The following is a 13,598-nucleotide window of genomic DNA, read 5'->3' as shown; positions in this document are numbered from 1 at the left end:
CCCAGTAGCTCCAAGTACCTCCCCTTGGCCAGTGGGGGTCAGTTGAGAATTGCAGCTGTCCATAAAATCCATCTGGGGGAAAAGGACACACAGGTGATGTGGGGGAATATGGAGGGACATGGAGGCATTGTCCTGCTGTCACCAAAACTGCAGGAAAAACAAAAACTCTCCAGCATAATTTCTAGTTTAAGAGAATTAAGGCATTACTTTATTCTGGCCAGGATGTTGTTCTGGCCAGAATGTGCAATAGAGATAATTTCATCCACACATTGCCTGTGTTGTGCAGAGAAAATAATTCCATCACACATGGTTCTTTACTAGATTTTTCACACACTTACACAGTCAAAACCCAGAAAAATTAATTGGTTCAATGTTCATGGGCCAAAGTTACACAATTCTTTGTATCTGGTTTCCTATTGGTTATTGATCCCTTTGCCTTCAATGCTAATTAGGTCCTTATTCTTCATTCTCTTGTTGATATTTTCTCAGACCAAGTGTCTCTGACACACCAGGAAGGATGTTTGGGTGTTGATGGTCACTTCTCTCTTGAGCATCCTCTGGCAACTCCCAGTTCTTTGAGATGTCAAGCACGTCAGGCCTTGCCCAGGGAACAGAGTCTCTTGAAAATAAATTTCCATTCCCTTCCTCCTGGGAAGACTAATAAAACCCCTGACTAAAGTTAGTTAAAAATTTTAGGAGTTGCATCATTTCTAACACTGCCCCTCCCCATGGATACAGTGCCCTCATTGCCACCCTGTGTCCCCATGTCCCCCCCTCACATACACCATGCCCCCAGGGTCCCTTATGTGTCCCTCATATCCCACCTGTCTCCCCATGTATCCCACAATGTCCTCGTGTCTCCCATGTGTCGCCAATGTTCCCCATGTGTCCCCCATGTTCCCACGCTCTCCCCCATACCACAATGTCTGTGCCCTGTGGCAGGAGGTGCCTGGACTCTTCCTGCCCAGCTGGGACATCACTCTAGTGGCACTGTGTTCCTCTGGGAGACAAACAATAGAGAGGGGAAAGACCCTGAATTCAGAGGGGGACCCCAAAAGTGCGGCAAACAGGATGGGGAAAGAGCATCCTTCCTCCACTTCATTTTTGGGACCCTGTCAATGGGATGGGATGTGGTATTCACATGCCCTCTGAATGGAGAGAAGCAGAGAAAAGAATGATCAAAACAATTCTTATATCATTTGCTGCTCCTGTGTTTTTGAACATGTGGAATGTGCCGGAAGATTGTTTACCCAAGGTGATTGCTTGATTGGATTTTGGTGGTGTTTTGATTCATTGACCAATTGGATCCATGTGTGGGTGTCGGGACTGTTGGCAGAAAGTCACGAGTTTTTCAGTAGGTAGTAGTTAGTTAGAAGTAAGTATGATATAGTATAGTATGCATCTCTTTCATATAGTATAATGTGATATAATATGATTTTAATAAAGCAAGTGTTCAGCCTTCTGAATCAATGGAATCAGATGCCAATCATTCCCAGGCATCGGGGGTCCTGACTTTACAATACAGGGGACACTATACCCCTTCATGAAATGAGTCCCCATCCAGGGATCTGGGCCCCTCCATATGGGAATCCCCATTAATGGCCTTGAGACCTTCACATGTAACTGATTTGCCTTCCTGGAACTGAGACCTTCCCCATGTGATTGGGACACACAACCCCTCCTCCCATGGGATTGAGGGACACATCATTGGACTGGACACCCCCCTTCCCATAAGACTGAGACACTCCTGTAAGTGGGACATCCCCCCCATGTAACTGGGCACAGAGCTCCATCATCAGCCCTTGCTCCCCCCTCACCAGGGACCCCCAGGGCCCCTCTGGAGTTGACAGTGGCACTAAGCAAGGTGGTAATGAAGCTCACCTGTGTGGGCAGGGGGCCACAGGGAGGCCAAGGCACGATTTGGGGCAGCTTCAGGGCCAGGGTCCAAAGAGGGACCCCAGCTCTGGGAATCTGCTGACAGAGGAATGGAGAAGAATGCATTGGCAATGTCTATGGCAGCACCATTTTGCTGCTTTGGACTCCAGCACATACTGAATTCCAACATGTCCAGCAGGCAGCACTCAGTCATGGTGTGACTTCATTCAGGCCATGACAGTCCACTGTCAGTGTCCACTCTCCATGGGACTTAGGCAGGCGCCACGTGGAGCTACTGAGGGCTGAGCGACTCTTGCTGAGCATGCCCAGCCCTCCAGTTCACGGATCAGCTCATGGACAGGGTCCTGAAGTCCCAGTCGGTGCCATATTGCCAACGGGACACTGGCCATCAGTACCTGCTGTTCTTCAAGTACCTCAGCAGTCCCACAGCAGAAGGGTCCTCTGAAAGACCAAGCAAGGGATTCAGTTGTCTGAATTTCTTCTGTCTCCACAGCAGCTCTCCCAAAGCTCAATAGTGTCCTTTTGGGTCCTTGAAATACCTCTCCTGAGGTGATCTGGGCCAAGGATACACAGAGCCTCTAGGCCAGTGACAATGGTAGTTTTCTGCCACTCATGCCCAGTCAGGAGCACTTCAGCTTCCAGTATAGTCCCTGTTGGGATGCCCCTGTCATCCCAGAAACAGAGATGGATTCTGCCCCTGCATGATGGCATCAGGGTACATTCTGCTCCTGTGGCTCTGCTGTGCCAGGCCATGGAACCACACAGTCCAACAGACCCCACTGTCCTTTTCCCACATCCGGCTGGAGCCAGGGCCCCTCTATCTCTGATCATGGTACTCATTGCTCGCTTCTTGTAAGACCTGGAGGCCCTCCCCTTCCAAAGGGTCAGAAGTAACATCAGCCCTTCAGTTCTGCCTGAGGACTTGCCCAGTGGAAACTGAGTGGCATTTTTCCTTGAAGAGTTTTCTGTGGTGGTTAATTTTTCCTATCAACTCACATACCTGTGCTGCCAAGGCAGAGGTGGGTTTTCCATCCCACTTTCGTATGTCTTCACCATGGTCACACAGGTAAAACCACAGGTTACTTTGTGTTGTGCCTCTCTCTCTTGAGCAGGGGGCACTTGTTCCCTATAGACTCTGGTCTGTACTAGTGAGGCATGGATTATTTCTTTCAGTTGCTGGAGGCCTTTTCCACAGATGAGATACAGGCCCATAGGGTGAAAAACATACTTTCTTCATATTGCCAGAGTCTGGTAACCAAATTATTCACTCTTTGTTCTCCTTTCCATGACATGCCTGCCAATAAGTTGGTGTATGGTGATGGCACCTCTGTAGGAACTTGCACCGCATGGTTTGTGTACACTGAACCTCATCGGGATCTACAGGGGACTGTAGTTCTGGACACTATCTTGTGCCATGTGCCTCAGGATGATCCTGCCTGAGCAGGAGAGTTGGACCAGATGATTCACTGGTCCCTTCCAACCAAACTGATTTTGTGATTCTGTGAAAGCAGGAGCAACTCACAAGTGATGATGGCATATAGACAATTGGGGGAAAGAAAGTTCTGCCAGTTACAGAGAGGAATGACAGCACAGGGAGCAGGACAGAGGGATACAGAGAGGGGAGATGGCACAGGGATGAATGATAGCACAGTGTTACTCTATATTACCTGGTTTGTGAGACAAACCAACCAGCCCCTGGTGTGACTGACAGGAGCCTCGCCCAGTCACATCTCTCTTAGGGCTGCAGGCATTTCACTGGCCAGGACCTGAAGGGGCATAGAGTTCTGACCTATGAAAGTATACAGACCGAGTTTTGCAAATGCCCTTTATAAGCAAGGCCTTGGGAAATAAAAGCTCTCTGTTGCCACATGAACATTGGGGTTGTGGTCTTTGTCTCCTGCCAATTTCCTCCCCCGTCTGACACTCACAGCACAGGGAGCAGGACAGAGCATCAGAGAATAAAGCAGGAAGAGGTGCATGAGATAAACCAGGAGGAAGGCAGGGAGAAGGTTCTCCACTGGACTCCATAAAATTACGTCACAGAACCGATCTGCCTGCCTTCCATGACAGGACAGTTCCTGGATGGACGAGGGAGTGAAGTGGGTCCAGGCTCCCTTGGCAGCCCTTCAGATGGACTCAGCAGGTGGGAGAGGTGGGCAGGGCGGAACCTCACCTGTCCTGCCACATCCCACAGGGCTGAGAGACAAAAAACCAGCTGAGAGCAATGCAACACTCACTGTTCTGTTTCCTTCAAACTCAAACCTGGAGAGAACTCCATCCATCCCTTCAGGGACACGAATTAGGGTTCACCTACCAAACCCCAAACATTCTGACGTGAGGAGACTGTGCCAGGACATTTTCTTGGTTGATCTCCAGAGGCCCTTCCAACCCCAACTATTATTTCACTGCCCAAAACACAGGCAAGAGCCTCAGCAACCACATTTTGGGTAGTCTTCCTCAGCTTCTAAAATTTCCTGATCCTTTTCCTTTGCCATTTCAGAATCCTCACTTAAAGAAAAATTAGATGTCAAGACCTGCTGGATGTCCCCAAATTCCCTCCCCAAACCCTGCAGCAGCAGGGAGACCCCGCCATGTCTGAGTGAAAATATTTTATTTTTCATAAAAAACATATGAAAAATGCTGATTTTATCTCTAAACCATTTAGGTCTTGCCTGCCACACCTCATATCATTCCAGAACAGGGGATTTATAAACCTTAAAATCCTTGAGAAAAATAACATTCACAGTTTAATTTAGTTTTGGTGCAGTCAAGACTCTGGTCATGTGGGATTTGGTGATGTTCACTGGGAATAGCCCAACAAAGGAAAATTATGAACAAGGGAAGGGCAAATTCCGCACAAGTTAAAGTCTTGAGAGCAAAGTATCTGCCTTGCAGATGTGCTGCAAGGGAGATTAGTAAGTAGCATCATCCTAATCTCTTTATTTATAAAGGGTGAAACACTGACCTCTTGTGTAACAGAGCCCAGACAAATTATGGAAAGTAAAATATTTTAAAGCAGCAAATCCATGTTCCAGAGAATTCCCTGACACAGGTGTAAATCAACAATTTATTCTTAAATTCACTTTCCGGTTCAACCAAACCCACCTAATATCCCGTTTGAGTTCACCTGACACCAGCTAGAGCTTGGGAAATGTTTCTTGCTCTGCTGATGTCTCCTTTGGCCCCCAGGGCCCTTTCACTGCTGTTATCCTTCCTCCTTGAGCAGCTCCCGAGGAGAGGAGATGCTGCAGGTACCAGAGCAGACACTTCCCTGCAGCCCTGCAGAAGAACAGAGTGAGGTAGGTGTTGCCTCCATGTCTCAAATGCCTCCACCTGAGGGATTCAGCCCACGGAAAGGGACCTGGAGCAGTTCCTGAGGGACTCACACCCCTCCAACACATCTTCCCCAGGAGCTTTCTCATCAGGTTTTCTCTTGCTGTCTCTCTCTGAAGTGTGAGTGATGGAGCAGCCTGGGGGAGCACCTGGGGTCAGCCAAGGTCGCCCATCCCAACCCTCCCCCACTTTTGGAATCCTAGGCTGGTTTGGGTTGGAAGGGACTTCAAAGGTCATCTCGATCCACCCTCTGCCGTGGGCAGGGGCAGCTTCCACTCTCCCAGGTTGCTCCAAGCCCCATCCAACCTGGCCCTGGAGACTGCCAGGGATGGAGCAGCTGCAGCTTCTCTGGACAGCCTGTGCCAGGGTCTCACCACCCTCACGGGGAGGAATTTCTCCCCAGTGTCCCATCTAACCCTGCCCTCTGGCAGGTGAAAACCCTCAGCCTCCATCCTGTCCCCTGACAAAGACCCTCCCCAGCTCTCCTGGAGGCCCCTTTCTATATAATATTTTATATCTCTATTAGATTTATACCTACATACATATCAGCCCAAAAAGTGGCTCAGGCAGTCCATGCCTAGTTGTGGCCACCTGGAGTAGCCCCTTTTGGGGGTGCGGGGCAGTGGGCAGATCTATGGGTTATTTTAGAGAGCCTCAGGAGGTTTGGGAGGGTCCTGAGGGCTTACAGGGTGTTCGGGGGGGGAGATCTATGAAGCATTTTGAGGGGACTCTAAGGGTACTTGGGATCTACTGGGGACTCTGTAGGGGATGGAGGGGGTCTCTGGGGTTTTGGGGGGAGCTACAGGAGTGTATTCTCCAGGTCCCCAAAGTCCTCTCAACCTCTTCTTCATCTGAGAGGATTTATCTGCACCTGTCAGGGAAGTTCACCACACAGACTCTGTTACTCTGTTCCTGATTCCCATGAAATTTGGATGTGTGCAACATGCAGGAATGTTTTTCCTGCAATTTCCCTGGCCCCAAGAGGGACCACGGGAGTGGCACGAAAAAGCGGGGGGGCTTGTCCATCCCCCACATCGGCAATTGCAGTTTTGATTCAAATTTTAATTAAAGCCTGAACTGTTGCTGATACTGCGTCAGGGTCTGGGTCTCTCCCTACATTGTCGTCATCGCGCCAATTCCCAGGAGACACTCGAGGGGCGCTTGGAGGCCAGGTGGGGGTGCTTGCGGGATCATTCAAGGGTCTGGAGGGGCACTTAGGGGTCGGGGAGGCAGGTGGGGAGCACCTGGGGGTCCGAGGAGACACAGAGGGGGCATTTTGGGGGAAAGTAGGGGACGGGGCGGGCGGACTGCGGGACCCTGAGGGGCACTGGAAGGTCAGGAGAGGGAAACTGGGGTACTTACGGGACCCCGGGGGGCACTTAGGGTTCGGGGAAGCACTTGGGGAGCAGCCGGGACGATCCTCAGGGGACAGCCCCGGCTCTGAGGGGACTCCCACGGGCCGCGCGGCATGACGGGAACCGCAGTCCCGGCTCTATCGGCGTCCCACGGCGCCCCGCGGCCTTTCGGGAGTTGTAGTCCAGGAAGTGAGTAAAGTGCCGCGGAACCAGCGGCCAATGGGAGGCGGGGCAGGAGGGATTTTTGGGGGCTCAGGGGGAGCTTCTGACGCCCCCCATGACCCCCCCCCCCATCGCCCTGAGGGGCGGGGGGACACCAGACCCCGCCGGTGCCGCGTCGGCCGTGTGAAGGTGAGGAAGCCAGGTGAGCCCCGCTCCCACGGGTTTGGGGGCTCCCCGCCCCGATATGCCCAATAAACCCCCAGGCGCCCCTACAGACTTCCTTGTCCCCACAGACCCCCTCCAACGCTGTCCTGGGCCCCCAAAACATCCCACAGATCCCCGGACCGTTAAAGACCATCCAAAGCCCAAGGGTCCCCCCAAACCCCTTCCTGGACCCCCAATATCTTTCCCCAACGCTCCTAGAGTCTCCCCCCAAAATCCCATGGATCTCTTCTAGATGCTCTATAGACACGCAGTGCCCTCCCAAACACTCCCGACTTCCAGCGCTTTGGGTACACGTCCCAAATCCCTTCCTCAGCCTCAGAGCCCCTCCAAACACCCCAAAGACCCTCAAGGAACCCCTAGAGACACCCAGTGCCAAACCAACAGCCACTTTTGAGCTCCCAGAAGCCCCCAAATGCTCTTGGGGACATTTGGAGGGAGAGGGGGCAATCCCAAAGGAGGGAGAGGTAAGGGAGGGAGTTTTGGGGGTGTCCCCACCTCCCTGGTGCAATTTTAGGGTGTCATCGCTTCATTGGCCCCACCATGGGCTGGGGGTGCCCAGGTGGGCATTCCAAGAGGGTCTTGATAGCCCTAGGGGGACGAAGGGAGAGTAAATGGGCAGTTAGGGGGACCTGAGGGAGGTGCAAGGGCAGGCCCCTGAAATTTGGAGGTGGGGATGTCCTACCAAAGGCATCCCCTTACGGCCTGGCGGTGGCATCGCAGCATCCAGAGGAGGGGATCCCCAAGAGGGCCTGGGAGGGCTGCATGTCACAGGGGTGGCAGTCCCACAAGTGTTCTCCCAGCCCCCCAAGGGACTTCCTGATCCAAAAGTGTCTCCCCAAGCCACAAGTGCCCCCTCAGCCCCTCAAGTGACCCCTGACCCACAACCGCTCCCTCACCCCACGAGTGACCGCCCTGGCCCACAAATGACCACCTTAGCCCACAGGGGCACCTCTAGCCCCACCAGTGACCCACTGGCCCAAAAGGGCATGTCCAGGCCCACCAGTGACCCCTCTGACCCACAAAGGTGCCTCATGACCCTCAATAGCCCCCAGCCTTCGAGTGACTCCCTGGCCGACAAGTGACCCCCGTGACCCTCAAGCGCTCCTCCGGTGCCTCACCCAGTGCTGACGTGAGGAGACTGTGCCAGGACATTTTCTTGGTTGATCTCCAGAGGCCCTTCCAACCCCAACTATTATTTCACTGCCCAAAACACAGGCAAGAGCCTCAGCAACCACATTTTGGGTAGTCTTCCTCAGCTTCTAAAATTTCCTGATCCTTTTCCTTTGCCATTTCAGAATCCTCACTTAAAGAAAAATTAGATGTCAAGACCTGCTGGATGTCCCCAAATTCCCTCCCCAAACCCTGCAGCAGCAGGGAGACCCCGCCATGTCTGAGTGAAAATATTTTATTTTTCATAAAAAACATATGAAAAATGCTGATTTTATCTCTAAACCATTTAGGTCTTGCCTGCCACACCTCATATCATTCCAGAACAGGGGATTTATAAACCTTAAAATCCTTGAGAAAAATAACATTCACAGTTTAATTTAGTTTTGGTGCAGTCAAGACTCTGGTCATGTGGGATTTGGTGATGTTCACTGGGAATAGCCCAACAAAGGAAAATTATGAACAAGGGAAGGGCAAATTCCGCACAAGTTAAAGTCTTGAGAGCAAAGTATCTGCCTTGCAGATGTGCTGCAAGGGAGATTAGTAAGTAGCATCATCCTAATCTCTTTATTTATAAAGGGTGAAACACTGACCTCTTGTGTAACAGAGCCCAGACAAATTATGGAAAGTAAAATATTTTAAAGCAGCAAATCCATGTTCCAGAGAATTCCCTGACACAGGTGTAAATCAACAATTTATTCTTAAATTCACTTTCCGGTTCAACCAAACCCACCTAATATCCCGTTTGAGTTCACCTGACACCAGCTAGAGCTTGGGAAATGTTTCTTGCTCTGCTGATGTCTCCTTTGGCCCCCAGGGCCCTTTCACTGCTGTTATCCTTCCTCCTTGAGCAGCTCCCGAGGAGAGGAGATGCTGCAGGTACCAGAGCAGACACTTCCCTGCAGCCCTGCAGAAGAACAGAGTGAGGTAGGTGTTGCCTCCATGTCTCAAATGCCTCCACCTGAGGGATTCAGCCCACGGAAAGGGACCTGGAGCAGTTCCTGAGGGACTCACACCCCTCCAACACATCTTCCCCAGGAGCTTTCTCATCAGGTTTTCTCTTGCTGTCTCTCTCTGAAGTGTGAGTGATGGAGCAGCCTGGGGGAGCACCTGGGGTCAGCCAAGGTCGCCCATCCCAACCCTCCCCCACTTTTGGAATCCTAGGCTGGTTTGGGTTGGAAGGGACTTCAAAGGTCATCTCGATCCACCCTCTGCCGTGGGCAGGGGCAGCTTCCACTCTCCCAGGTTGCTCCAAGCCCCATCCAACCTGGCCCTGGAGACTGCCAGGGATGGAGCAGCTGCAGCTTCTCTGGACAGCCTGTGCCAGGGTCTCACCACCCTCACGGGGAGGAATTTCTCCCCAGTGTCCCATCTAACCCTGCCCTCTGGCAGGTGAAAACCCTCAGCCTCCATCCTGTCCCCTGACAAAGACCCTCCCCAGCTCTCCTGGAGGCCCCTTTCTATATAATATTTTATATCTCTATTAGATTTATACCTACATACATATCAGCCCAAAAAGTGGCTCAGGCAGTCCATGCCTAGTTGTGGCCACCTGGAGTAGCCCCTTTTGGAGGTGCGGGGGAGTGGGCAGATCTATGGGTTATTTTAGAGAGCCTCAGGAGGTTTGGGAGGGTCCTGAGGGCTTACAGGGTGTTCGGGGGGGGAGATCTATGAAGCATTTTGAGGGGACTCTAAGGGTACTTGGGATCTACTGGGGACTCTGTAGGGGATGGAGGGGGTCTCTGGGGTTTTGGGGGGAGCCACAGGAGTGTATTCTCCAGGTCCCCAAAGTCCTCTCAACCTCTTCTTTATCTGAGAGGATTTATCTGCACCTGTCAGGGAAGTTCACCACACAGACTCTGTTACTCTGTTCCTGATTCCCATGAAATTTGGATGTGTGCAACATGCAGGAATGTTTTTCCTGCAATTTCCCTGGCCCCAAGAGGGACCACGGGAGTGGCACGAAAAAGCGGGGGGGCTTGTCCATCCCCCACATCGGCAATTGCAGTTTTGATTCAAATTTTAATTAAAGCCTGAACTGTTGCTGATACTGCGTCAGGGTCTGGGTCTCTCCCTACATTGTCGTCATCGCGCCAATTCCCAGGAGACACTCGAGGGGCGCTTGGAGGCCAGGTGGGGGTGCTTGCGGGATCATTCAAGGGCCTGGAGGGGCACTTAGGGGTCGGGAAGGCAGGTGGGGAGCACCTGGGGGTCCGAGGAGACACAGAGGGGGCATTTTGGGGGAAAGTAGGGGACGGGGGGCGTGCGGACTGCGGGACCCCGAGGGGCACTGGAGGGTCAGGAGAGGGAAACTGGGGTACTTACGGGACCCCGGGGGGCACTTAGGGTTCGGGGAAGCACTTGGGGAGCAGCCGGGACGATCCTCAGGGGACAGCCCCGGCTCTGAGGGGACTCCCACGGGCCGCGCGGCATGACGGGAACCGCAGTCCCGGCTCTATCGGCGTCCCACGGCGCCCCGCGGCCTTTCGGGAGTTGTAGTCCAGGAAGTGAGTAAAGTGCCGCGGAACCAGCGGCCAATGGGAGGCGGGGCAGGAGGGATTTTTGGGGGCTCAGGGGGAGCTTCTGACGCCCCCCATGGCCCTGAGGGGCGGAGGGACACCAGAACCCGCCGGTGCCACGTCGGCCGTGTGAAGGTGAGGAAGACAGGTGAGCCCCGCTCCCACGGGTTTGGGGGCTCCCCGCCCCGATATGCCCAATAAACCCCCAGGCGCCCCTACAGACTTCCTTGTCCCCACAGACCCCCTCCAACGCTGTCCTGGGCCCCCAAAACATCCCACAGATCCCCGGACCGTTAAAGACCATCCAAAGCCCAAGGGTCCCCCCAAACCCCTTCCTGGACCCCCAATATCTTTCCCCAACGCTCCTAGAGTCTCCCCCCAAAATCCCATGGATCTCTTCTAGATGCTCTATAGACACGCAGTGCCCTCCCAAACACTCCCGACTTCCAGCGCTTTGGGTACACGTCCCAAATCCCTTCCTCAGCCTCAGAGCCCCTCCAAACACCCCGCTGACCCTCATGGAGCCCGTACAGACACCCAGCACCTCACCAATGCTCTTCTGAGCCCCCGAACCCCCCAAATGCTCTTGGGGACATGTGGGGGGAGAGGGCATTGCAGGCAATCCCAAAGGTGGGGGAGGTAAGGGAGGGAGTTTTGGGGGGTCTCCCCACCTCCCCGGTGCCATTTTGGGATGTCATTGCTTTATTGGCCCCACCAAGGGTTGGGGGTGGCCAGGTGGGCGTTCCAGGAGGGTCTCGATGGCCCTGAGGGGGGGAAGGGAGAGCAAATGGGGAGTTAGGGGGAGCTGCGGGAGGCGCAAGGGCAGGCCCCTGAAATTTGGGTGCGGGGATGTCATACCGAAGGCGTTCCCTTAGGGCCCGGCGGTGGCATCGCAGCATCCAGAGGAGGGGATCCCCAAGAGGGCCTGGGAGGGCTGCATGTCACAGGGGTGGCAGTCCCACAAGTGTTCTCCCAGCCCCCCAAGGGACTTCCTGATCCAAAAGTGTCTCCCCAAGCCACAAGTGCCCCCTCAGCCCCTCAAGTGACCCCTGACCCACAACCGCTCCCTCACCCCACGAGTGACCGCCCTGGCCCACAAATGACCACCTTAGCCCACAGGGGCACCTCTAGCCCCACCAGTGACCCACTGGCCCAAAAGGGCATGTCCAGGCCCACCAGTGACCCCTCTGACCCACAAAGGTGCCTCATGACCCTCAATAGCCCCCAGCCTTCGAGTGACTCCCTGGCCGACAAGTGACCCCCGTGACCCTCAAGCGCTCCTCCGGTGCCTCACCCAGTGGCTGCTGCCATGGCGCCCCCTGATGGGCATCACGTGCGCTGCTCCTGATTGGCTGTGGGGCCTCACGGGGGTCACGTGACCTCAAGCCTGACCCTCCCTGGCACAGGGGCTCAGGAAGTGCCTCCCTTGCAGGCCGCAGGGCATCCTTTGAGTCACATGACTTCCAATATGGTGCACACCACAGAGCCCCACGGCAGTCATGTGACTCCCAAAACGTCTCCTGCAGCAAAGGCTCATGGGACTCTTGCTTCCCACAGGGTGGTGCTCCCTGGTGCAGAGGTGCACAGCAGCTACTGCTGATTTGCCTAGGGGCGTGGCGGGAGTCACGTGACTGTGAGTACAGCGCCTCCTGCAGGGTTTCCAGAGAGCTGCTCCTCATTGGCCGGAGGGTCGTGTGGGAGTCATGTGGCCTCCAACATGGATCCCGCCACGAGGGTTCCTGGGAGACAGCCTGGGGTGAAGGCGCCCCCTGGTGCCTGCAGAAGCGTCTCCCGATTGGCCATAGGGCCTCAGGCGGGTCACGTGACTCACAGGGCGCTGCCTCCTGCAGGGCCCCGGTGAAATCACATGACCTCCCCGATGGCAGTCCCTGCAGGGAACCCCGGGGAGCAGCAGCGCCCCCCAGGGCCCTGCCCACCGGGGGCGTGTCCAGCGCTGGCTCCTCCCCTCGGCACCGCCTCAAGCGCCATTGGACGAGGGGGTCATCGAGGGTGGAGCTGCAGGGGGCGGAGCCAAGCAGAGGCTTCGCCCTCTCCGGCGCGCGGGGGCGGGGCCTGAGCAGGGCCTGGCTGGTGGGGGAAGGAGAGGGTTGGGGAGGGGCGAGGACCCCCGAAATGCTGACCCTGCACTGACCCCGCGGGGCTGGTGGTTTTCGGAGGAATTTGAGGGGCTGCGGGACGCACTTATGGGCAGAATGGGGGGTCCGGGACGTCACCAGCCGGGATCGGGTGGGATAGCTGGGGGTCCCCGAGGTCCTCCTGGGGAACAGTGGGGCAAGGGAGGGAATTAGCAGACACTCAGGGGCCAGGGGCGGCATTTGGGGGTCTGGTTTTTTTTTTTGGTTTTTTTTTTTTTGGGTTTTTTTTTTTTTCAGCTAAGATTCTAATGATGTGTTTTAGTGTTTTTTCCAGGACAAAACCTCAAGATGTATATGCTGGAATTGTATTTTTTTTTCCAGGGGAAAAAGATCTGTTTTTAAAAGGGTTTTTTTAAATGGAAAAAAAAAGTCCTTTTATTTGCTCTTTTTAAATAAAAGCAGTTGCTTCTTAAGGAAAAAAAACCCCAAACCTTTTATTCCTTATTTTTCTGTCTTTTTTCTATTTTTAATTAAAAACTTTTATGAACCCAATTTTCAGGTATTGTTTTAAATAAAAAAATCCCTTTTTATTCCCTTAATATTTTCTTGTTTATTCTTTATTTTTGTTGTTGTTTAATTTTATTTTAAACATTTATTCATTAAGGAAAAAAGCCCTCTTGAACTCTGTTTTAAGTTTCAGGTATTTTTAAAGAAAAGAACCTTTGTTCTAATGCGTAAAATCCCAAATGCTCATTTCCCTCTTGATTTTTCTTCAAGATCTCACTTTTTTAAAAAAGCAACTCTTTTTCATGCATTATTTCAGACAGCCCCCTTTAATCCTATTT

At 53.4% G+C, this 13,598-nt stretch overlaps 1 protein-coding gene and 1 long non-coding RNA gene across 12 annotated transcripts; both read right to left on the bottom strand.

Annotated features, from left to right (window-relative positions):
* Nucleotides 1-223: 223 nt before the first annotated feature.
* On the bottom strand, nt 224-7,290 carry LOC121339053. The gene is made up of 4 exons (XR_005953125.1): nt 6,592-7,290; nt 5,002-5,175; nt 1,882-2,337; nt 224-657 (listed from the first exon to the last, which is right to left on the bottom strand). It is a non-coding gene; the product is annotated as an uncharacterized LOC121339053 (long non-coding RNA).
* Nucleotides 7,291-7,688: 398 nt separating this feature from the next.
* LOC121339051 lies at nt 7,689-12,998 on the bottom strand. 11 transcript variants are annotated; one of them, XR_005953121.1, is made up of 5 exons: nt 11,952-12,993; nt 11,516-11,591; nt 11,329-11,421; nt 10,464-10,621; nt 8,382-9,045 (listed from the first exon to the last, which is right to left on the bottom strand). XR_005953121.1 is itself a non-coding variant. In XM_041410520.1 (5 exons), the coding sequence occupies exons 1-5, from the start codon at nt 12,991-12,993 to the stop codon at nt 8,972-8,974; spliced, it is 1,269 nt and encodes a 422-aa protein (XP_041266454.1). In that variant the 5' UTR covers nt 12,994-12,998; the 3' UTR covers nt 8,382-8,971. The 11 variants fall into 11 exon arrangements, 7 of the variants coding, with proteins under 7 accessions (XP_041266457.1, XP_041266454.1, XP_041266458.1 ...); XR_005953122.1 differs by having other exon boundaries at nt 11,516-11,582; XM_041410520.1 differs by lacking the exons at nt 11,329-11,421; nt 11,516-11,591 and adding an exon at nt 9,128-9,236 and having other exon boundaries at nt 11,952-12,745; nt 12,860-12,998.
* Nucleotides 12,999-13,598: the final 600 nt, after the last annotated feature.

Source organism: Onychostruthus taczanowskii, unplaced genomic scaffold (genome assembly GCF_017590055.1).
Source record: "Onychostruthus taczanowskii isolate IOZ18803 unplaced genomic scaffold, ASM1759005v1 scaffold324, whole genome shotgun sequence".
NCBI lineage: Eukaryota > Metazoa > Chordata > Aves > Passeriformes > Passeridae > Onychostruthus > Onychostruthus taczanowskii.
This window is presented reverse-complemented; position numbering and strand designations above follow the sequence as displayed.